The sequence below is a fragment of the Telopea speciosissima genome, chromosome 9 (assembly GCF_018873765.1).
Source record: "Telopea speciosissima isolate NSW1024214 ecotype Mountain lineage chromosome 9, Tspe_v1, whole genome shotgun sequence".
Taxonomy (NCBI): Eukaryota; Viridiplantae; Streptophyta; class Magnoliopsida; order Proteales; family Proteaceae; genus Telopea; species Telopea speciosissima.
Window position 1 is genome coordinate 12,048,821 of NC_057924.1, and position 26,057 is coordinate 12,074,877.

The 26,057-nt window shown below is 39.8% G+C and overlaps 1 protein-coding gene across 1 annotated transcript; it reads left to right on the plus strand.

The window, feature by feature from the left end:
• Positions 1-13,832: 13,832 nt before the first annotated feature.
• LOC122638835 (photosystem II repair protein PSB27-H1, chloroplastic) lies at positions 13,833-14,617 on the plus strand. The gene has a single exon (XM_043831683.1). It carries the CDS (start codon positions 13,912-13,914, stop codon positions 14,446-14,448), a length of 537 nt encoding a protein of 178 aa, XP_043687618.1. The 5' UTR covers positions 13,833-13,911; the 3' UTR covers positions 14,449-14,617.
• Positions 14,618-26,057: the final 11,440 nt, after the last annotated feature.

A 26,057-nucleotide genomic window follows, 5' to 3' on the forward strand; every position in this document is an offset into this window, starting at 1 on the left:
TGGGATTGAAAACCCAACCCAATAATGGATTTGCAGACAAGCGACTGGAGTGGGAGATGAAGAAGACACACACACAAACAGAGAGAGAGAAATGTGAAGGTTGAAGGCCATGGCCGAAGCATACCTGGGTTCTTGCGTCTGCCTCCTGGTTCGAGCGTCTCAGTCGAGAGAGAGAAGTGTGTGAGAGTAGGGTCGAGGCCAATTAATCATAACAGTTCGCGCAATTTTGTTCATGAGCGGCAAAAGCCAAAAAATTTTGCTCTGGCAAAATTGTTCATTGGGCACTTTTTGAACCAGAACTGTTCAGTGTGACCAAAAAGAATGAACCGGTTCAATCTGCCGCCGAAGACCAAGAAATCAATGAAATCGTTTCCCATGACTGTTATCAAATTCAGCCTAAACGGGTTAGACGGCAATAATATTTAAAAAAAATCTGATACAATAAATTTGTGTACGGCAATGATACGGTTGTACAGCTTGCTTAATACCTTCGCTATGTAAGAAAAAATACAGGCCTATATTCACCATGGAACTAAATCTTGGTTTCACAGTTGCTCGAGACGAGTTGAAGGGAAATTTTAATAAATGCAATGTTTCAATGTATTTCGACCATATTTCAGTAATTTCATAAGTTTCGACTTGAACACCTATATAGATTCACTTATCCCCATCAGGACAACACTTTTTTAGGTCAAACATCATTGAAGTAAATGTTTTTATATTTGTTAGTTTTTGCTGGGCCGAAGTACAAGGGTAGTTTTGACCATTCACTTTAAATAAATCACTGTATCACATCCCTGGCCCCTCTGATCCCCTCTCCCTCTCCGACACCCTTCCCTGCCCTCTTGCTTTCTATCCCCTCCACTACGACTCTCAGGCCTCTAAATTCGATGTAGTCAAAGGTGGAGTAGGTGCAGAGAATCAGGGTGTTTTGGTAATCATCCTCTTCGATCTGGCTCTTCCTCTCCCTCCGTCTACCTTTCTGCAATCAAAATGCAGCACATGATTCTTGCAACTATGATAAATGGTAACGGTAATTTTTATTGTGAAATAATGGAGATATTGGTTTTACTACAAATAATGCTTGAAGAAATTGTGTAATTCCTCTTTTTTCATGATATATTTAAGTGAAATGGTCACAATAAGCAGAGTCCAGAGAGGGTAGGGATGAAGCATAGGGTCATGTGAATTGGGCATAGTGGATCAGATATAGTGGAGATCCAACGGGTGGTCTTGGATGTCCTTTAACTAAGTTTTTATGTTATAATCCTACCCTTGAATGAAGTGAGATTCAGGTTTGTTATTCATCCGTGTTTTTGAGTTTTCCAAATCTGGATCACCGATGCATTCTTTATTTTCCCTTTACTTTTTCCAATTTTGTGGTTGGTTGTTTAAAGCCTTATTGATGGAGTTTGCAAATTGCAATCTCATTAGTATTGTTCTTGATTGGATTTTCTTCTTGTAATATTGCTCTTATTTCCCTTTTTAAATACTCAAATAGTAAGTTAGAAACCGTAGTTAGGGTGTAAAAAGCAATTTTCCCAAGTGGTTTCTCTTGTCCTGTTTTTTCAGAGAGAGAGAGAGAGGTGAAGTACCTGTTCTCATTTATGTGAATAGATCAAACGATTATGGGTTGGGACTCAGGTACGAATAACTGGCCATTCCCATGCAAGGGTAAACTAATTAAAGAACAATTCGAGGGGGGTAGAGTGCAGGGGTGGGGTGGGTTAGGGTTGGGATGGACAGAGAGGGAGATGCAAAGGTAGTCGAAGCTGACTAAGGAGGAGAGAGGGTCGGTTCCTATAGAGATATTGGTTGTGTATTCCTGAAGTGGGAGGCCTATGCCACTGGGATTGGGGAAGTGTGGTTGGCAGACCTACACGCGGAGAAGGAGAGGAGGTTGCCGAAGAGGGAGAGGGAGGGGGAGGAGCCACGTAGGGTTTGGTACAATATTTAATTGTGTGTAAAATTCTTATAACCACCCCCTAAAATTGAACAACATGAATAAAAAGTATGGGCAAAAAAGTGATAGTGAAACAATCCACTTCACTTGCCATAGTGCTATGGAAGATTACTCTATTCATAAATAAGCAAATACCCGACTATTGAATCAAATAAAAATAGTTAAAAATCAAATTCCAAAAGGATGAAAATGAACACCCAGTTCAAGAACAAAAGTTGGATTTTGACAGTAGATGCAATGTTCAACTTTTAAATACTGATGTTTTTTCTCAAATCTAAAACTTCAATAAATTTAAATATGATAAACCCTACCCTACACCCTAAACCCTCTACCCTAGATAATAAACCCTAAACCCTTAAACCCTAAAGCCTAAAGCCTAAAGCCTAAACCCTATACCTTAAACCCTATATTCTATACCCTAAACCCAAATACCCTAAACCCTAAACTCTATATCCTATACCCTATACCTTAAACCCAATACCCAATACCCAATACCCTAAACCCTAAATCCTAAACCTTAAACTCAAAGCCCTAAACCTTAAATTAGGGTTGCAAGTTTGGCGCTGTCGGCCCGAACCCACCCTGGTCGTCCCTGAGCCCGAACAGGGCCTGGGCTAAGATTTCTGGCCCTGAGGGCGGGTTAGGGCCAGAAATTCCTGGCCCTGAGTTAGGGTCGGGTCGGGTCAGGGTTGAGACCTCGGGTTAGCCTGACCCTGATTTTGGCTCTAAAGAAATTTCTTTATTTATCAAAAAATAGAAGTTATTATTCATATATCAAGTGTTTAGCGTACTTGGTAGTTTGTGTTGTGTAAAAACCAATTGCAAGCTGGGGCTGGGCTTGGCCCGTCAGGGTCAGGGTTAGGGTCAAGGTATTTAGGCCCTAAGTCAGGGTCAGGGCGGGCCTGGGCCCAACTAAGGGGACTTAGGGTTGGGCTAGGGTTTTAAAAAGCCCGGCCCAACACGACCCTGTTGCAGCCCTACCTTAAACCCTATACCCTAAACCCTAAACCTTAAACCTTCAACCCTATTTATTCCCAAAACCCAAAACCCTGAACCCTAAACCTTATACCCTATATCTTTAAGAGACTAGATTGGGTGGTCAATCCAAATTTGATCAAAACCATAGTTATTAAAGTCATGTATTATGCACGTATCATACGTGAATCTGAACATATAATTAAAAAAAGGTACTTTTTTCCCATACAAATGCACTGATATAGGACTATACGTACCATTCAAGGTCCAAAATACGTTTATGTTTAAAAAATAAAAAAATAATCAATCATTCAATCCCTAAATTCGTGAAATCCTCTAACCCTCGAATCCCTTAACCGAGCTCCCCTAAGCGTCGCCCTTCAGAAGTCAAAATACACCACCCTGGAACACTAGCGGCCTAACCCTCTTTTCTCCGGCTCCGTTCGACCTTTCCCCAATGATATCAGTGGTGGCTGACGACTGAAACTCTTCCCCTAAAAAAAGCAATCGATCATTCTAAGTGGATAATGCATTCTAAGATGCTATTAAAAAAAGGTCCCAGGAAAACTAACCCCAGTCCATTTCAAACCTGGGCTATGTGCAATCCTGGGTCGGTTTTGTGTGGGCAAATTTGAGTGGAATCATTTGGATGATCTGACCGCCCTACCCCTGCTCGGGTGGGGTCCACCTTTGCTTGTGTCGGGTTGGAGATTTGGACTGACTAGGGAGGTCGGTCGGTTTGTTGGAGAGGAGTCGGGGATCCATATTCTGATGGTTGTGAGTTGTCTTTCCCTGTTGTCATTTCCAGCTTCAGGGCTTTGACCATTAGACCCTATTCAAGTATTCAACTTTGTCTTTCTTCTTGTCCTGGCTGAGCCCCTGGAAGACGCAGCATGATTCCACCAATTTTCTGCTTGTGATTGTGAGTTTTTCTCTTGTTATTTTCGGTTCATTTTGCCTATGCGGATCCAATGATGTAGTTTCACATACTTGTTTTTGGTTATTTTTTGTAAGCTCTTCACCATTTTCTGCAAATTGGCTTTGTACTTGTCTGTTATTCCGTGTCTCTCTTGATCTTAGAAACCCACATGCGACATTCATTCTCTTCGGTTGTAATGAAATGGTATTAGGACCAGGATAAAGATAATGAATGAACTAATGCTATTTTTCAATGGTGGACTAGGTTTTATCTTTAGTTTGGTGCAAAATTGATGTTTCCCCTTAATAGTTTTTTATTTTTATTCTGCATATAGTTGTCGTATCTTCAATGTGTAATATTTTCACTGATTCTTGAATAGCGATTAGGAGGTGTTTGATGAAATTCTCCACTGAAAATCTATTTCTGTGAATGTTCGAGCACAAACTTTTTTCAGCTTGTTCTCATTTCCTTTAACTACTGCATAATTAAATTTGAATTGTGAATTTTAAATTATTCGTCACTAGCACCTAACACGAGGATGTCTCATACTATAGATAAGTTTTAATGACTATAGATGTGCCTTGTACTATAGATAAAGTTTTAATGACTATACTGATGCTATTTCCTGAATTGCGTAACTGGCTATCAGCTGCTTGATTGGAATTCTTTCTTCTTTATTTTGCATTTCTCCTTAGAGATATACATAGAGAGGTTTATAATACGTGTAATAGATATTAAAAATGACAAGAACAACTTCTTGAGGTCACATTGATGATGGAAGAGCCTAGGTTTTGCAGTGATGTCAGATCCTTTAATATGAAGGCTTGAAAAAATGTGTTTGGTTTGTAGAATGATAGGATGTGAGAGAGAAAATTGCACTACTAGAAGGAAAGGTCAAAAAATTGCGGTAGACATAAGAAAGTGGAGGGGCCTGGATTTATAGGCTCCGACGATGCTTGCAAACCAAGAATTTGGTCTTTGATGCATTTACAAAGTTGGAAACATATGAGTCAGAATGTTGATAGACAAAACTTAAAAAGGATCTAACAAGAACCTCAGTAGTGCTAAGTACTCAGATGAGAACCAGGTGTTTAGGGATCCAAGATTCAAGAATAGGCTCGGTGTTCACTAGTTGATTGAATAGAACTGAACTGTTATATACTTGTTCGTCAACTGATTAAGTGTACTATTTTACATAATGCTGAAGACAGGTGGAATTGACGAGTACCTCCTGAAGAAACCCTATCAAAAGATGGACACAGAGATGGGGTTATTCTGGAAGGCCAAAATTGAAAAGATGTAAGAAAAGCTTGGGGGGATGGATGTGGTATTCTTCTCACCTGAGGATGAAGCCAAGTTTGAGCAGGGGTTCAAAGACCTGAAATTGGCTGAGAGGGCACATTGGAGGGAGGTAAACATAAGTTGATTGTGGAAGGCAAATCAGATGCTCCAAAGGATGGGACTAGGTCTGCATCAGATGAAGAAGGAACAATTGATCATGCACTCGAGCAAATGGTTGCAAATACTTGATGGTAGTCACTATCCCAATGAGTGTTTGGTGGTCAATTATTGGCTTTTACACTTGGAGACAGTTTCTAACCTATTCAATTTTGTTTGGTATTTCACTGTCAGGCTAAATAAAGGACAAGAAGCCAAGCTTAATTTCCTGTTTCTGCTTTATTGCTTGCTTGGCAATCAGATTGGTGTATGGATGTTGAACTGTACCTTCCAGATTTGAATCAGGAATGGAATGTGACCTTTGTCTACTTGAGTTACATGGATAGTATCAAAAAGGCCCAATTCGATTCTCTACTGACTCCCTCCTCTTTCATTCAACTTCCTTGGCTCTTAGCAGGGGATTGGAATTCCTATTTATCAAAAGTTGATAAGAGGGGTGGAAGACCAATTACAGATGCCCAACTGGTCACTTTCAACAACTTCCTTAATTTGGCTTGTGTGTCAGATTTGAGTGATTCGAGCAACCATTTTACTTGGACCAACAACCAATTCGGCGACAGACGAATTGAAGCAAAACTCGACAGATACCTGGCTAATGCAGATTGGTTCAACCAGTTTCCAAATGCTACTGTCGAACATGAATTTTTGGCGACATCTGACCACAAGGCAATCATTCTTCAGACTGATTTTTAAAGGCTAAGAACACTTCGCCCTTTCATATTTGAGGCTTTCTGGATCTCAGAACCAGGTTTTATTGATGTCATTTCAAATTCATGGAACTCCTTCCACCTCAGAGGCTCTCCCACCTTCATGATGTGCTCCAAATTGAAATCTCTCCAGCATATTCTCAAAGATTGGAATAAGTTTCATATTGGGAATATTTTTTCAAAGTTGGATGATTCTAAGGCTGATCTCAATTCTCTCTACCAGGTTCCCTTCCATCTGAGGAACGACCATTGGTACCTTCAAGAGAAGCTATAGATTGCTTTGATTAAAAAGCTTGCTCATCAACAAGAGATCTTGTGGCAACAAAAATCCAGGCAGATTGGTATAAGTTTGGCGATCGCAACTCTAGGTTCTTTCATCTTACCACTTTGAAAAGGAGAGCAAGGAATACGATCAAGTTTATTAACACCAATGGACTCACCTTGATGGAGGAGGTGGACATTGGAAGAGCTATCTCAGAGTTTTACAAAGATCTCTACACTTCTCAAAACCCCAAGCTTGAAGATAGTTATTTCAATCATACCAAGGGCAGAGTTACAGAGCTTGATAATTCCAATCTTCATAGTCCAGTCACTGAGGAAGAAATCTTTTCAACCGTCATGTCTATGCCTTCCAACTAGTCTACAGGTCCCAATGGGTATTCTGGAATGTTCTTCCACAAATCTTGGGCTATCATTGGTAGGGATGTCATTGCTTGTGTCAAGAATTTTTTCCTAACTGGATCTTTCAATTTGCAGATGAACCATACTTATATTGCTCTTATTCCTAAAGTGGACTACCCCTCCTCGATCTCTGAGTATAGGCCAATAGGTCTGTGCAACTTTGTGTATAAAATCATCTCTTGTATCTTGGTGAGAAGACTTCAGCCAATCTTGAATAGAATCATTTCTTGCAATTAGAATGGGTTTATTAAAGGTACGCATATCCAAGACAATGTTCTTATTTGCTATGAACTTCTTCATAAGATCAAGAAATCAAGAAAGAGCAAGAAAGGCTATTTCTCTATCAAGATAGACATGAACAAAGCCTATGATCGAGTTGAGTGGTCATTTTTGCGAAAAGCACTCTTAAGCTATGGCTTTGATCAATCTTGGGTGCAGCATGTAATGTTCTATGTCGAAAGTACACAAATGAGTGTGTTACTAAACGGCTCTCCCCTTCCCTACTTCAAGCCATCAAGAGGCCTTAGGCAAAGGGATCCCCTCTCCTCCTATCTCTTTATGCTTTGTGCTGAAGTCCTATCTACTCATTTGGGTCTAGGAAAGGAGAATAATCACATTCGGGGTCTCCAAATCTGTAGGCGTGGAGAATGCATCACTCATATGGCCTTCGCAGATGACTTAATTCTTTTTGGTGAAGCTACAATGTCGGAAGCTCGTGCCTTACAAGATGTTCTTCAAACTTACTGTAACTATTCGGGTTAGGCTATTAATATCAACAAGACTCGAGCTCAATTCAGCCCCAACGTCTCTTCATCTATCAAGAGGCAATTGAAAGACTTCTTCCAGATTACTCCTACTGCGTCTCTTGATACCTATCTTGGCATTCCGTTTATCAGTGGAAGGATTTCTAAAAGTCATTGTTCTAGTCTGATCTCTGGAGTTTCTAACAAGCTTCATCATTGGAAATCACAATTTCTCAGTCAGGTAAGTAAAGTGGTGCTCATTCAGTCCACCCTTTCTGCGATGCCTCTATATACAATGTCTTGCTTCAAAGTCCCATCAGCAGTGCAAAAATCCTTTGATTCAATTAGCAGGGACTTCTTCTGGTCAAATGGAACTTCCAAAATGGTTCCAACTATCTCTTGGGGTTCAATATGTCTTCCCAAGAGATTTGGAGATCTTAACATCAAATTCTCAGCTCATATGAATCAAGCTCTTCTAGCAAAGAAAGTCTGGGAACTCCTCAACCCATCTCTATCTCTTTGGGGTCAACTAATGAAAGATAAGTATTTCCCTTCAGCTTCTTTTCTCAATGCAGCTTGCCCCACCACAGCTTCTTGGGGTTGGAAGTCAGTGTGTTCTTTTAGGGTGCTTCTAAAAAAAGGGATTTTCTATCGAATCGGTAATGGTCTAAATGTTAACCCATGGCTGGATTTTTGGATCCCAAACTCTCCTCCTTCGGCAGCTCCATTTCCTTTACCAAGTAATGCTCCAACGTCAGTTGCTCACTTCATTGATTCTTCAAACAGTTCATGGAACAGAGATATGGTTTTCCACTGGTGGCCTCCAGATATTGTGCTCAGGATCCTATCCATCCCAATCCCCATCTTTCCCACCCAACACAAGGTCATATGGGCGGCTACATCTAATGGTTGTTTCACTATGGCATCGGCTTATAATATTGCAATCAATGGTTTTGACCATCATTTGAATTCGATTTGGTTGCAGATTTGGCACCTTCCAACAACTCCTAAGGTTTAATATCTTATATGGAAATTCTCCTTCAGAAACTCCCTCTACCAAATTTTCTTATTAATAGGGGATTGAATCCAAATCCAATCAGTTTCTTATGCCAAACTCAAAATCAATCACCCAACCATCTTTTCCTTGAGTGTCCTATCATTCAACATGTTACGGCTTGGAATATTTTTGACCCGAACCCTAACCCGAATCCAAATGTAGATCCGGAACCCGAAGTAGTGGCATCGTATACGTTATAGAGTATTGATTTGATGTTCGAATGGGTGGAAGATAAAGAAGGAATTCTGGTGGTAACCCACCGCTTGGCGGTAAAACGACAGATATCTTCCCTGTGCGGTTGGGGGATCCACATCCAGATGTACAACTCGTGGTAAGAGATCTTAACCGCATATTAGGTAATTTTAGCGTTATAAGTATGTCCGTGTGGGTTCGCATATGGATCGCATAGACTATTGGGTGTTCTGGCACGAAGATAATGAAGACAGCAATCACAGGTTGGTGTGTTGGTCGATTACTGCATCGACCAGAGATTTGTTGCCACCACGAATTTTGCTCTTAGAGGTGCAGGACCCAGTGTTTTGAGTCGGGGATCTAGCCGCGGCGTCCCGAACAGTTGGTTAGAATGTTCCCCAACATTTTTGGACCCATGGGACCCACCAATCTGACTACCCGTGTTAGTGTCGGCTTTAAATTTAAATTATTACAAACAAACCACTAAAAACAAACATTGTAATTAGTATTAATTGATTGTTTAAAACAAAAGAAAAACTAAATTAAACTAATGTAATCCTATCTAACCAAACCGACTGAATAAGTATTACTTATCTAAATAAACATTGGATAAAACTAAACTCAATTCTTATCTAATCTATTAGCCGATTAAATAATATAATATTTAATAAAGGATATGCAAACTATCACTAAGAGACAAACTTAGTGATTACTGTTAAAGTTGGCTATTTTGGGATATGAAGATTTAAATAAATTAAATCCTATCTAAACCCAAACCGACCCATGTTAGAATTAATAAAAAAAATTAAAAACGTATCTAATCTTCTCATCTACACTATTCCAATATATAATCTATTCATCTACATTGTTCCAACCGATTGAAACTAAAACAAAGGAGAAGGGAAAGAAAAGAGAAGAAGAAGAAAGGGAGAAGAAAGGGAGAAGAAAGGTGCTGGACTAATTGGTTGTTGACCTAAGGTATAGATCCTCACCTCCTCATCTTCTCATCAACCTAATCGATTTTTCCTATAGTGAACTCTATTGAACTCATGCTGATTTTCAAAATTCTATTAAGAAAAGAGAAATTGTGTGATAAGAATCAACAATTCTTTTACCCAACTCTTTGGAAAGACCAATCTCCAATTCAACCTCTTAGATCTATTACTCAAGTTAAAATTCTGGAATAAACCATGCTCTGTTCCAGTTCATGTTTTCTTATGAAATTAGGTTTTGAATTTATAGAATTGAAACCTAAAACCCATATGCATGTTCAAATCCTAAACCCCAACCCTATGTTAGCCTTAATTTTAACCTATTCACATCTCTGATGTTTGAATTAAAGCAATTGATTCATGTTTCAGCCATACAAAACTGTTTTATCCAAAGTTAATTCACGAAACTCCGTTCATAGCTATACCCATTTTCAAAACCCCAATTTCCCATGCAAATCGATCATATCATGATTCCAATTCATGGTATTTATCATCTGAACATCATCCTCTAAACAATTTGATGGGAAATCGGCCAAAATCCCATCAAAACCATGTTTATCTGCGATTCTGGGCTGCTGTTGCATCTCAGGTTGATGTTTCGGTTGATTGCTGCATCAACCTGAGAATGCTATCTCAGTCTTTTAAACCACTGCCATCTCTGGTTGATGTCCCGGTTGATTTCTGCATCAACCAGAGAATGCTGTCTCAGTTTTATACCTACTGCCATCTCAGGTTGATGTCCCGTTTGACTGGATCATCAACTAGATAATACTATTTAAGTTTCTGCAGCTACTGCCATCTCAGGTTGATGTCCCGGTTGACTGCCTCATCAACCTGAGATGCTGTTTCATTCATAAACACGTCTTGGACCTTACCTAACCTCACCACAAGGTAACCCTTGGACTCCACATGTACTTAGACACCTTCCAACACATGTGTATTGGTTTAATAATCATAGGACATAGCTTCTAGGTCTTCGAACCTATCGGCAACCAACTCGAGAACCAATCTAGCTACGCGAACGCAAGTAATCAAGGTGAATAGGAATATGCCATACATGTAGGTGTAATACAACTGTTGTGCTATAATATGGTAATTGATTACGTTATTTCTCATTCTTATTTCTTATTATTGTTATGAGATTTATATGAAAATTCTTGATGGATGATATTATTGTTGACATGCTTTGATATATTGTTGACATGCTTACATGTGATTGTTAGAATAAATGCCGTAGTCGGCTTGGATATAAAAGGTATGGTGTACCGCAGTATGGGATGCGGGAGTACCGTACACTTCATACTATGTTCATATAAAATGACATGTGGCTAGGGATCAACATCACCCGTACTACGAACCCTTACCAACAGGGGTTAAGGAGTTGGATACCACAATTGTGTGAGGTCAAAGTCCTAAAAGGGCATTGGTCGTTCAGTAGACTCATCGGGTCATTAGGACAGGTGGTGTCGGTTGTTCCATCAGCCAATAGGACTGGTGGTAGCACAGTAGTAACTTAGAGGGCTGATTGGGCTGACCTTGGGAAGGGATGCTGGAGCCGATTAGTATTCTCTGACAACTCAATGGATGCATCGCGGATGGAGTTGGAAGCCCGTACCAGGGATACATGTATTGGGATTATAGTAGTACCTTCTTACCTGGACTTAGTTTTGTCATTAGGTAGATTAAATAATAAAACTAAACCTCATGCATACAGGGTCATGTTTGTGTTGCATCTGCATGCATGGTTTATTTTTCATTCGCAGGGCTCGGTGAAGCTCACCCTCGTGGAATGTTTTCTTTTAGATTATCTTGCAGGTGGATGTGATAGTAGTAACAAGAATTACTTCGAGGCAGAGGCTGACGACCACTGTAAACGTGTTGGTGTAGACCTAGAGGGTTGTGACCCCAATCATACGGACGATTAAGGTGTCCTTGGAGAACAAGGACTGATGACGTGGTGTTATCTTTATGTTTTCTTTTGTTAAACATCATCCTTTTTGGTGGATGAGTTTCCACTGTTTATATTTTAAAATAGTTGTGTGTTAGCTCGATGGTCATGAACTTGGGAATATCGAGCTGTTGGAACTTTAATGTAAATAATATATATAGGACTTGTAAGTAATTAATTTCCTTGCACTTTGATCAATGTAACACTTGTTATCTCGATATTGTGTTGTGCTTGTGACGTGTATTTACTGCATCTGGATCCTGGAGGTCTTCGAATACTTCGGATATTCGGGTCAACCATCGAATCCTCCCAAGGGGTGGGTTCGGGGTGTGACACAACATCTATGGCAGCAAGCAGGACTTCACCATCACTTCACTGATCAAAGCTTTATTGCCATTATTCACCTCTTCATCAAGAACTCGAGTTTAAATGTTAGGGACAACATAGTTATGCTAGCCTATTTCTGCAACATCATCTGGCACATTTGGATGGGCTATTGGGACCTTATTTTCAGAGAGCAAACCTTCAGTCCTGATATCATCATTAGGAGGGCTATTAATGGAGCTCGAGACCATTTTCCTCTGTTACAGACCAAGCTTCATCGTAATCACAAATTCATCAAGTGGATGCCCCCTCCCATTCCTTATGTTAAGTTCAATGCTGATGGCGCAAGCAAAGGTAACCTAGGCAGAGCTGGTATTGGTGGTGTGTGTCGCGGTTCGGGTGCCTCCTTCATCTGCTGTTTTGCGAGTGGTATTGGTTGGAACTTTGCCCTGGTAGCTGAAGCTCTTGCTATTCACAAAGCTATCTTGATGGCCATCTCCATGAATGTCAACATCCACAATAAAGTATCACAAGCTTCACCTTGGAAAGTTGCTCCAATTTTAGCCGACTGTTCTCAACTCGCTTTGCAGTTTGAGAACATCCACTTCAATCACATCCTACGGCAAGTCAACTCAGTTGCGGATTGCCTGGCTTCTTTTGGGGCCTCTATTCAAGATGACTTTGTTTGGTTTCAAACCTCTCCCCACTGTTTAAGCTTGCTTTTGTACTATGATTCTTCTGGAACCTTGTTCCAACGTTAATAAATTTATTTTATCGGAAAAAAAAAACCTTGTACCTTTTAATATTTCTCTCAGGCCAAATTCAGGACAAGAAGCCAAGCTTTATTTTCTGTTTTGCTTTGTTGCCTGCTTGTACTGACCACTGAGTATCCAAAACTGTTGGAAATATGATTGATCAATTTGGTCTAATGTGGGATGGATTTTATTTGACCACTTACATATTGGATAGGTGCCAACTCCCAATTGCATGAGACTTAGAACTATAGAGCCTTCGTGAGGTAAAGCAAATAGGTTATTGGCAATGGCTTAGAACTATATTGAAAGAAGAAATTCTGTATGGAATTAAATAATAACTTGATTCAAGCTTTGCATCGGAGAATGCAAATGTTGGATTGTTGAATCAGTCTCCACTGTATCCAGTCAACACTGTGTGGTACTTCAAAGGCCATTCCAAGTTGTAAGGGCTTGAACTGGGCTTTGTCAGGGAAAAATTGGGTTGAGCCGGGCTGAGCTGCTTAGGCAACCTTACCCAAATGGATGATATGGGCTTTGCGTCTTCTCTAAGAGGAGGCTGCAAATAGTAAGAGTGTAAATGGAGGCCGAGCCAAAAAGATAGATTGGACCAGATCAAAACCGACTGGGCCAAATTCCTTATAGGGTTGGTTTTTTTAGTTTTGATTTGTAGAAACCACTTTAGGACTGAAAATGACTGTTAAGAACAACTTAATGGACCCAGTGCACGAGGGTCCCGCCACTGCAGGTCTGAAGAGGGTCATAATGTATGCAGCATTACCTTTGCTTTTGCAGAAAGACTATTTCCAGACTCGAATCCATGACCACTTGGTCGATAATATTTTTTTTTCCTTTTTATATATGAAAAATCGAGACCAAACGATGAGAGACACTGATAAGGGACCGAAACCAACCGGACCAATGGTTATTGGTTCGCCCCAAAATGTCAATGGCTCTTTGCATGAGATCGAGCAGGTTCCCAGACTAGGTGAAAGCTGAATAGGCCAGTTCAAGATAGATATATAACAGAAGCAAAGCTTCTTATTGGATCTCTATTGGATAAGGTGATAAGCCCACGTGGCGAACTATAAATCCCTTTCCCATTCCTTACAAATCCTACTCTCCCCTCTGAACTATTCCATTTGGTTATCTTTCTTTCTGATAATCAATCTGCTCCTCAGTAGTAAAGATTAAAGACTAATGTCTTCTCCTACTCTCATAACTCCCAGTAGCAAACCAAAATTACTTGCAGGTTTCAGACCCAAATCCACCTCCATCACCACCACCACCACCACTACTAGCATCACTTCCGATGCCTCTACATCGATTCGGCAAAAGGGTCGGCGAGAATTTATCACCTTGATAGCCGGAATCCTCTCACCGGCATTGATTTTTCAGGTTTTGCCGGCCTCAGCAGCTTCGGATGAAGAGTATGTGAAGGAAGCAGAGGAGGTGATCAACAAGGTTCGGAGCACCATTAACATAGATAAAAATGACCCAAATGTAGCTGCTGCGGTTGCTGAGCTGCGAGAGACATCAAATTCATGGGTAGCTAAGTACAGGAGAGAGAAAGCATTGTTGGGTCGGGCTTCATTCAGAGATATCTACTCTGCACTCAATGCAGTCTCTGGGCATTATATTAGTTTTGGACCTTCTGCTCCCATTCCTGCTAAGCGCAAGGCAAGGATCTTAGAAGAGATGGAGTCTGCAGAGAAATCCCTACTCAGAGGTAGATAAATTAAAAAAAAAAAGGGTTTTCAATTCATGGAGAGAACCCAATTTTTTTTTTTCTTTTTCTTCTGAAATCTCTCCTTTTTGCTACTAATTCTTATGTTTTCTAGAACTGAGAATATAAAAACCATGTTCGAATGTGAATTACAGTTTCAGTGAGGACTATGGAGAGATCTTGGTTATATTAGGTTCATTTTGTTTTGATTCATTTGGTATTATGAGAAGATTGGAAGACATATTAGTATCTATTTTAGATTAAAGATGATATTAAGCAACATAATCACACCTTACCCTCACTTTCCCCAATTAGATCGAGTTCACAGAACACCAAACCGAAACACAACTACTGAGCATCCAGATTCCAGATGAACAAAGATATGGACTGAAATTGTACTTTCTTGAATGTTTTGTTAAATTAAAATTGCACAAGAATCATATTGTAGGGATCGACTAGGCTCTGATGAAGCCAATTAAGGGTGTCAAAGTTCAGCCCGAACCGGGCAGAACTACCCGATATAGACTGGTTCAGCCCCGATCGAATTGAATCAAATTGTTATTGCTTTGGCTTTGGGTTGGGGTTTATAAAACTGTTAAAAACCCGAAATCGAACCTGACCAACTGAATGCAACCCTCTGAAATTAAAAACTGGATAGAACCCAATAAAAACAGAGACATGGCCGATAAGAAACCGAAAACCCCCCCCCAAAACAAGGATTTTCCCCACTAATTTTCTTATGTATCCATGTGAACCAGAAACTGGACCAGCCTGAACCCAGTAGCACGTCTACACACCCATACCAAAAAGCCAGTAAGAAACCAGACCGAAACCAACAACTTCCTTTATGGTTTGGTTTCTGCTAAAGAAATAAAAAAAGATAATTAAGAAATTAAATAAGATAAAAATAGAATAACTTGTTGCTTTCCAGACGAAGCTTGATGTCGTGGCATAATTTGGAGGTCGCCGACCCTCTTTCTCCATAAAGAAATTGTAAGAATCCAAACAATCAAAATCTATCAAAATCTCTTCTATTGATAACCTATTTAAAGTATTACATACGGTTACACTAATTATTGAAATAAAATCTCTACCTATCCACTATCCACATATATGACACATTCCTAATCGTTACAATTCTTATTAACTGAACCCATGACTCCACAACATCCCTTTTTATTTTTTCCTAGGACTCTCACTTAATTACATGCATGTCCCATGTATCACATGTAACAATTCCCTTCCCCTTAAAAATTGCCTTGTCCTCAAGGCCAAATATAAGAAATTGCTGGTGCATTGGTATTCCCAAGTTGCATTTGTGGGTGAGAATCCGTGTCAATGGGTGAGGATGATTTGTAGTCGGTGTATGTGAACTAGGGTTGCAACAGTGTTGGGTTGGGCCGAGCTTTTTAAAACCCCAACCCAACCCTGAGTCCTCTTAGCTGGGCCCAGGCCCGACCCAACATTGACTAAGGCCCAGAAAAATCCAACCCTGACCCGCCCTTGGTGCCAGGCCGGGCTGACCCTAATTCGCCCTAAATATGGTGTCACAGGTGATGATGGAAGTGGCTTTGGTGGTAGAAATGTTGCTGGGTATGGAGGCAGCGCCAGTGGTGGAAGCTATGATGTTGCAGGTGGTGGCGGTGGTAGTGATAATTTTGTTAGTGGTGCTTCCTTAATGAGTGGAGATGGTAGCTATGCGTCTGGTTCTTATGGTGGCAGCATGGGTATGGGTTTTGATTGTGATCAGTATGGTTGCAATCAAGGCAACAATGTAGATGCTGCCAAAGATTATGGCCAGGACGATCCATAATGGAATTACATGGACAACGATGAGCCCTATCGCTATACTAACAACAAGAAAAAAAAGAAGACAGGGTCGGGCTGGGTCGGGTCGGGCTCAACCCTGGCCAGGCCCTAAGTTAGGGCCAAGAATTCTCAACCTTGACCCGCCCTTAGGGCCAGGGTATCTCAGCCCAAGGCTGTCGATGTGGACCCTTGGATCTAAACAGCTTGAGGTTGTAAATAAAACATGTTAGTCTTTCTCTTGAACTGTGGCAATGCTCCTTGTATCAATTGGGCATCCCCTGTTTTTTTTTTTTCTTGGAAAATAGGATGATTCAGGAATTCGCCGCCTGGACTCTGATATGCCCAATTGTGGGAAAAGAAAGATAGTAGGGGGGAAGAAGATAAGAAAGAAAAAAAAAATGGTAATTAAGAAATTAAATAAGATAAAAATATAATAACTTGTGGCTTTACAGAAGAAGCCTCACGTCGTGGCGTAATTTGGAGCCGCAGGTTCTCTTTCTTCATGTACAGAGAAATTTTAGGAACCCAAACAATCAAAATCTATACAAATCTCCTCTATTGATAATCTATTTAAAGTATTACATATAGTAACACTAACTATTCAAGTAAAAGAACTACCTATCCACTATCCACCTATACAACACACTACTAATCAGTGATAACTCCTATTAACCGAACCCACAACACCACAACATCCCCTTTCTTCCTAGGGCTCCCGCTTAATTACATGCATGTCCTGTATATCACTTATAACAATTCCCTTCCCCTTAAAATACTGCCTTGTCCTCAAGGCCAAATATAAGAAATTGTTGGCACATAGATATTCCCAAGTTCCATCTGTGGGTGACAATCTGCGTCAATGGATGAGGATGATTTGTGGCCGGTGCTTGTGAACCCTTTGATCTAAACACCTTAAGGTTGCAGATAAAGCATGTTATCTTTCTCTTGAACTGTGTCAATTCTCCTTGTATTGATTGGGCATCTCCTATTTTTTGGAAAATAGGATGGATTCGGAATCCACCGCCTGGGTTCTGATACCATTTGTTACATACACGTTAAGAAAAGAGAGATGATAAGTGGAAGAAGATAAAAAAATAAAAAATAAAAAGATAACTAAGAAATTAAATAAGATAAAAATAGAATAACATGTGGCTTTAAAGACGAAGCCTGACGTCGTGGCGTAATTTGGAGGCCACTAATCTTCTTTCTCCATATGAAATTGTAGGAACCCAAACAATCGATGTCTCCTTTATTACTATACTATTTAAAGTATTACACACAATTACACTACCTATTCAAATAAAAGAACTACCTATCCACTAGCCATACATACAACACACTCCTAATCAGGGAAAAAAAATCCTCTGTAGTGCACCGATCTTCACTGCAGTTCGGGCTTGAGAACTCGACATGTGGAAGATGTGACATCCAACGGTGCTGAGCTCGAGAAGAAAAAAAATGTGGTTCAATTGAGCTCACACCGTTGGATGAAGCATCTTCCATGTGTCGAGCTCCCAAGCCTGAACTGTAGTGAACCGCAAGATCGGTGTATTATAGAGGATTTTAATTCCCTATTCAATTACAACTCCTATTTACTGAACCCACAACTCCACAACATCCCCTTTCTTCTTAGGACTCCCACTTAATTACATGCATGTCCCATGTTTGGTCCAGGTTGGCCCAATAACAAATTGAAACCCCAAAAGGAAATCGGTTCAGCCCAACAAAAAAATAGACTTAACCAACCAATTAACACCCTTAGAGCCAATCCTAGTGGTTCTTACTGAATGGGCCCATGATATGGCCCAAGTTGAAAATTGGGATAAAATAACTTGCAAAGATGTTTTTTTTCTTGCGGTCCAAGTAGCAACAACCTTAACCACATGGACTCATTTTGCTCCAGTTGGAGGCAAATTTGTTTATCCTTTTATAGCAAAAAATTTGTGTCACCAAAGGTTAAATGAATCTCTTCAACCACAGTGATTTGACTCCCACCCATTAGTAGTGAAGGACCATAATACCCTTCCTGGGTTCAATCAAAGGTCCTCATAGCTAAAAAGATTTTTTGTTCACCAAAGGTTAAGAAAGCTGTCCTTTATTAGTTTTTATTTTATTTCTACTTTTTTTTTTGAGGCGGGAGGGTGGGGGGAGGGGGGAGGAGTCATAAAGATTGGACAACCCTGAGATGGAAGGCTTAAGTGATCCCTTAAGGTAAAGAGAAGGACTATATAACCCCCAACTCCCCAAGCAAATGTATGGTTAAATAAGATTAAAGCAGCCCAACTTAATCCTCCATTTAATGGTTCAAAACAGCCATTAAATATCAAGATTGAGCATCCTGAGATGGAAGGCTTAAGTAACCATGGAAGGAAAGTGAAGGGTTGATAAGAAGGGAACTCATGGAGTAAGGGATTGGGTGCTTGCTTGCCAAAACAACATTGATCACGAGCGATTCAAATGAAATAGAAATTAACAAAAGCAACAATAAAGATTATATAATGATAAGTGCTATCTTAATTAGTATTAGAAAGAAGGAGGATTAAATAAATGAAGAAGACAGAAAACCTAGAGCATGGTTTGAGGAATCAGTATCAAATCGGCTGAATCGATCGATTTGTATCTATATCGATAGAGGATGATACCGATTCCTAGCCAATCCCGTATTGGCGGATTGCTGAGGACCAAGGTAAAAACGTTAAAAAAAGTTCAATTTTTTAAGAATAACAAGGTGAATTCGTTCGATCCAAACCGAAATGGGCCAATCTGGAGATTACTAAATCCGTAGACTAGAGAGCTTCGGTCTTCCAAGTCCAAGGGTCCTGCAAATCAAACGTTATGAAAATTTTACAAGAGAGGAAAATATGCTATTAAGATTCATCAACAACATGACACAAACCACAAGTATGATCAATCAGAATAAATTATCCCAATTGTTTTAATGGGGATTCTACCATGCCATTTTGGATGAATCTTAAGGCTCCGTTTGATTCGATGCAAAATTTTACTTGAAAATTTTTTCGCGACAAATTTTACTTTGTAAATGTCAAGTTTTACATGGTGCAAAATTTTTAATGTTTGTTTCCGTAAAAAAACATTGGAACACTTTTCAACATTTAAATTTCACTTCTAAATTATTTTAAAATGGGAATTTTCAAGTAAAATTTTATGCCGAAACAAACGGAGCCTAAAGTTTCCATGGAACTTTCCAAATGACCATTCCTAGTATTGTTATTGGATAAAAACGAAGCAACAAGTTTAGAAGTTAACAAACTATTTGGACATAGCGGTGAGCAGAGCATATTGGATAAGAAATCATATTCAGTTTAACAATAAAAATAGAATTAGCAATCTTGTAGAATTTCAGATTAATATGGGTTTCCCGCATATTATTTTAAAGGGTCATCATACTGACCAATTACTACTAACACATTTTTAAGGGAGGGAGAACGCTACTTGGTCGTGTGGCCTCTGTACCAGTACGTGGATTAATAGGAGCGTACACCCAAGCATCTATTATGGGGGTGGGTTGATCATTTTGCCACCCATGTGTCTGGGTGTAGAGGGCATGATCAAGCAACCTTCTTTTTCCCTATTTTTTAGTTAGGCAGGGAGGGAGACATGAGCTTAGTTAGTAAGTTTGGGAACGACAATTGAATGGGAATGGATACGTACGGCAATTAAATGGACTAAACGGTAATAATACTTTTCAAAAATCCGGCTTAATAAAATGTATATAGTAATAATATGATACGTATTTAATACGTGTATAATACGGCATAGAAGGCAATAATACTTTTGAAAAAAAGGCATATATTCATTATGTAACATGCATTCACCACCTAATAAACAAAATAATATCATGATTTTATGAACTAAAATAAACACAATAACTAGTAGTAGTTCATATATCCTCGATCACGTCTATATCCATCAATTGGTGTGTTTCAAGAAAGAAGAGATGAATTGATTCTGATATATTTCCCGAGATATTTTATTCAGTTTGGGAGAATCAGCAAAGTGGAGGGGAGGAGGGAGGGGGACCCTTTTTTTAACTAAAGTGTATGCAGAATGCATGGCTAATAACTAGTTAGCTGGCAAATTGGGCATATGGATCGACAGGAATAAATTGGCACAAAGAGGTAGCTAGCTAGGTGTTGTGAATGATTTGATTTAATAAATGTCAACATTTGCATAAATTCTACTTAGATTTCAGTATTTTGCTTCTCTGTTGTATGGGTTTGCAGGTTTTATTTGACATCTACTGTCAAACTTATGAGGAACAACAACAGAGATGGTGAGGAATAAGATGATGATGGATGTTGAACGGAGATGGTGAAGAAGAACAACAGTGGAAGAAGAAATAAAGAAAGGGATACTAACCACATAGGAGAAACGTCGCCGTTGCCGTTGCCGTTGAAGCTTTAACGATCGCAAGTGGCTGTTGAACGGAGATGGGAAGAATGATTGGAGATGGAGGGGGGCTGCTGCTGCGGTGCTGCCTGCTAGGGTTCGAGACTTCGAGTGTTCGACGCAAATCGCAAAAGGGAAAGTGAAAGTGTGAAACATCGTTTCTTTGAATTTCTTTGGATTTTTTTTTTTTTTTTTTAAACATTAGGGTTAAAACTTAAAAAGTATAAACCGTATGATATCCGAATTATACGAGTATAATACTAGATCGATTAAAAAACATATTTTTTTATAAAAATATGAAAAAATGTGTAGACGAAAATATTTTCCATCCAAACGTTCGGATACACATATAATATACATATTATACGCATACTTACTAACTAAGGACATGAGTGGCCCTTGGTCCTCATAATATGACACACAACCCCTGTACTGTTGTACAACGGATCTCATGAGGCCCAATAATTTAGTCAAATTGTCCTCCTTATTAAACTATAGGTCCCACCCATTAAGTAAAGGGTAAAGCTGTTTGTTACCAATCTGGTTACAATCATTTTCTTTTCCTTTTTTACCCATTATTTTGTTTCTCAATCTTTACTTGAGTGGAATTATTTTTGTAATGTCACTCACCCTCTCCCCCTCTCTCTCCCTCTCCGTCTCCGGCACTCGTCCCCCTCTGATTCTCCCTCTTCCTTCCCCTACCTTGCCGGCTCTGGTCATTCCTCCTCTCCTGTATTTCCCTGAACCCACCTCGTCCTTCCAACCTCTGCCCGCCCCACCCCCATCTCCACCTTCACTCTCCTGCTCTCCCCAACTCCACCGACATCTCAGCTCCCCTGCTTTCCCTAGCTCTACGTCTTTCTGCATTACTACTTAAGTGTCAGAGAGAAGATAAAAGGACAGAAATTGTTAATGTTGATGGAAAAGGAAAGGTAGAGGATTATGTGGTTTTGAAGGGAAGCCTGAGAGGCACAATCGGTTGGTCAAATCCCTGCTCATAATTCTTCTTCGTTCTCTTGTCAAAGAGCTGCAGCTTCGTTGAGTGCCTTTTGAAGATGACAGCAACACAATACCAATCTTTACCAAAAAAAACAAAAAAAAAAAACACGATATACTAATCGATCAGTTGATCATAAGCGAGACGAGCAAGGTAAAGGCTATTTTATTTTTGTCTTCATTGCCAGAACAACCAGAGGGACTTAATGAGTTAGATGGAGTCAGCAAGAGGACGGTGGCTCAAGTCTGGTGGTGTAGACAGCCACAGGATTAGAGCGTCGACAATGGAAATCCCTCCCCCCTCCCCCTCCCCTGCACAAATTCTCTGTCCTTCTCTTTTGTTGGGAAATCACATTTTTAGCCTTTCTATTCTACTGCTATGTTATTATAATGGGGGATAAAAATGTCCGGTTACAAGTTTCTGTTTGTAACCTGGTTGGTTACAAACAGATGCACCCTTAAGTAAATCCTCAATTCAAAACATTAGATTGCTACATTGTCCTTTACACATTCTTTTATGGACCGAGTTTTCCTTCACCCACTGTGAATGGGATCCTATTCACTGTAGGGCAGGAGAGGGCAGGAAATGGTATAAGGAGGGGTTTGTGAACCTTAGGATGGTGGGTGAACCGTCCTCTATGGGTAGAGGGAAACTAAGTCCAAAGTCCTTTTATACCCTCTTCACATAATAATCAGTAGGCCTCACACCGACATTTCTCTTTTTTATTCTAACCATGTGGGCTTCGGTGTGTAGATTCCTTCTTACACAACCCTTGTAGGAAACCCTCCCCCTACATGCATTTGTATCTTTTGAGAGAGGGATAATTGCCTACGTGCAACAATCAAACGGGTGCCACTGATAGTAATGGGGGTGGGTGGGTGGGTGGGTGGGATGGGACATATACAAGTGGGGTAAGCGATCATTACAAAAGAGGGAAGAGAGAGATAGACACAACGGATACTAACTTGCGGTATACGAGCAATGTCCTAGGGGTGTCAATTTAGGATCTGAACCGAAAACCGGAACCGAAACCGGACAGCCCAATAGCTTATTAGGACGGATCTGGTCCTAATGATATACTATTGGTCTGGGCTGGTTCTGGTCCGAGTCTCCCAACGGTTCTAGAACTGATAGCCCATTTAGGACCCGGTAGCACCGTAACCATTGGAACCAGATGATATGTAAACAAATTGAATGGAAAATTAGATCTCTAAAAACCCTACAAGGCTTTAAACCCTAACCTATTAATAATATTACATTGTTTGAGACTTTTAACTGGCATTCTTTTGTTGCTCTTTAAGCCATAAGTTTATGAGTTGAGTTTGAAATGAAAATTATGAACTCTTAAAGCTGTCTCTTTATTTATATATGCATCAATATTTTTATTTTGGGCTCTACAAGACTATATCTACGTATGATGAAGCTCCCGTTTTGCCAGAGAAACTCTCATTGTCCTTGTTTTAGGTTCAATAATGTTTGAAACTGATTAAGAATCGAAAATGGACCACCCATTAATTAACGATCCGGAGTCTCAGATTTAGATGCGATAAGCTTATTGATCTAATTATGATCTTAACACCTTAAAGCCGAAACCGCTAAGAATCCAAACCGATAACCCAAAACCCAACCAATTTACACCCTCAGAATGCGCCCAGCCTTTTCTCTTTCTTGTTTGTGTGCAGATACCATGCCTTTGGGCACGTTCCCTTTGGGCTTTGGCTCTTTATGAAAAGTGAAAAGGAGAAACCTTCAACCATCCTCATGTGTGTGTCTTTTTATGCTTTCCTTCTTTTCTTATCACTATCTAATAAGTAATGGATTAAAGTGGCTGTAGAGTCCACCTGTCCATCGGTCCAACTAACTCCTGCCCCAATTATAAAGAGCATTAACTAGTGAGACACAGCGAAAGAGAGACAGAGAGTGAGAGAGGACCAATTCTGCAACTACACTTGGGCGTCACTTTTTTGCATTCCATTGTCAAATAAGAAAATCTTCCACTCATCCACTGAAACAAACCCAAAAAGTCAAACATCTCCATGTTGCCTGTTCTCTAATTGAATATGAACTCACTGCTCACATCATTCATGAGTTCTAGAAAATGTCTTCCAAGTAATTCTTAAAGACGGACGAGAGAGAGAGAGAGAGAGAGAGAGAGAGAGAGAGAGAGAGAGAGATTAATTGAGGCTAATTAACAGTTCATCAAAGGTTACCTAATCCTTTCTCAACTAACCTATGATTCGGTGTAGGGGTATTTAAAATTTACACCCGAATCGAATCCTTATTGGATTGGTATTAGTTTTGGTTTTTAAGAAACTGAAAAAAAAAGAGATTGGATTGAGTGATGAGATCAATCAAATCGATTATTTGGATTAAATGTTGTATCACAGAATTTAGTTTTACATCGACTCTGTCTAGATCATGGAATGTTCATATAAGTAACGATCAACCTTCATATATAATGACGGATTTTAAAGTCGTACGACGAACCCTAGCTAGAGCACCGTAACCCTTGTAGTTTCTACTAAAGATTTTCACTACTTTACTATTATACAATATAAATCTTTCTTCTAGTGTTCAAACCTTATGGGAGATTTAGAAAAAAAATGTATTTAGAAACTTGTTTTCTTCTTGTAAATTCATTCACTACAGCAATAACAGATCGGAACTGATCGAATCAATAGCTAACGATTTCGGAATTAAGCTTTTATAAACCTAATTCCTTATCAATTGATATATAAAGAAAAAGGACTGTAACTGAACCGACCATTTGACCCTTAATTCGGTGTCACCAGTCATTGGGCAGTGGATTCACATCCTGTGCTATATGTTAGGCATTTACAACTCTAAGTGGTCAAGCATTTCCCCATCCACCTCCCAACCTGTCCCCTCCTCCCCACCCACATTTTTATTGAAGAAAATTCTCCGTGTGAGAGTGTATCGCATACGCTCAGACACCGAGGAGGGAGGCAAACTGGAATTGTTATCCTCTCCTGTTACTGTATGGTGCAGTGCTACAGAGGCCATGTGGTACAGTGGACCCCACATGATGCACATGGCCTCTGCAACCACCACACGATGTAGCACTGCACTGTGCAATAATAAGATAGGATAAAAATTCGGCAAACTGATTGCCTTGCCCCCATGAAAGGAGGAAATCTTGTTGCCATGATGCCAATGCGTGCACTCTCATTGGCCCCGTGCACGCAGGAGCCACACTCCCCTAAAGAAAAACACCAACCATTTTTTATGGGATAAAGATCTCTAACCAAGCCTCTAAGACCTGCACATGCGCGGGCCAATGAGAGGGTACACAGAAGAATCATGGGGGTAGGATTTCTACTTTTCCATAGGGGTGGGGTAGTCATTTGGTACCAGCATGAGTTTAGGTGCAGGGGCTACTGGCCTGGTTAGCGTTCTTTTTCCTTGCTTTTATATATGGGTTAAAAGGTTGGGCTACTCGGCCAATCCAGCCGGGTTTAGACATATAGCCAATTTAAAAAACCAAAAAGAGTTGGATGAGATTGTTGCAGTGTGCAACCAGTTCAATAAACCCACATGATCTACTGATACATGTTGGGCTGGGCCTTCCCTTAAAATCTAGGTCTAGTAATTTAGCCCAGGTAATCTAAGCCCGAACCAATAGTATATTTTGGACTCCTATTAAATCAACTGTTACCTATAATAAATAAAACTTTGGAAAAATATCTCTACTTGGTGATGTTTCCTACGCCCTCTCACAGGACACCGTGAGATGACGCCTCTGCTCCCTTGGTGTGTTCACCCATTGATCCAGATGCTTGTGTAGAGACCATGTGACCAAGTAGAGATTGCTTGCCCATAAAATTTATCTAACATTTGATAGATCCGTGATGTCAAAGTGTATTGCAGTAATATTAACATTTTTCTGAGGGAAAATTTTGTTTATAAAGCCTTAAGAAGGCGAGCTTGCTTTATAGTCTACCTAGGCCTTGTGGAGTGGTGACTTTTTTAGTCTAACAATTGTATAGTTACTCCTTTTAACCCCCACACCCCCTCCCCGCCCCCAAAAAAAAAAACAGAAAGAAAGAAAAAAGATTGGTACTCCTTTAGTCGAGATTGACCTTGAGAAAACTTTCATATCCCACCTTAATCATATAAATCATATCTGTTCAATCAATTTTCAATTTTTCATAACATCACATGGAAAAATTATTCAACTTCTTTCGTCTCGAAATCAAAATCTAAATAATATTTAATATTCTTTTAGATATTTTTTTGAAAGACAAGAGATTAATGAGAGCGCATGTAGGGTCATCAACATTGATGATAATTTTTTTTTATTTCATGGAGGTGTAGGTTATTTTGCGTGCTCCTATATCTGGGCACATGATGCACACGACCATGTAGAGTTATTTTTCCTTTTCG

What these genes read in the sequence shown, in the direction of transcription:
- LOC122638835 (XM_043831683.1), top strand. Translation starts at nt 13,912, where the DNA reads ATGTCTTCTCCTACTCTCATAACTCCCAGTAGCAAACCAAAATTACTT.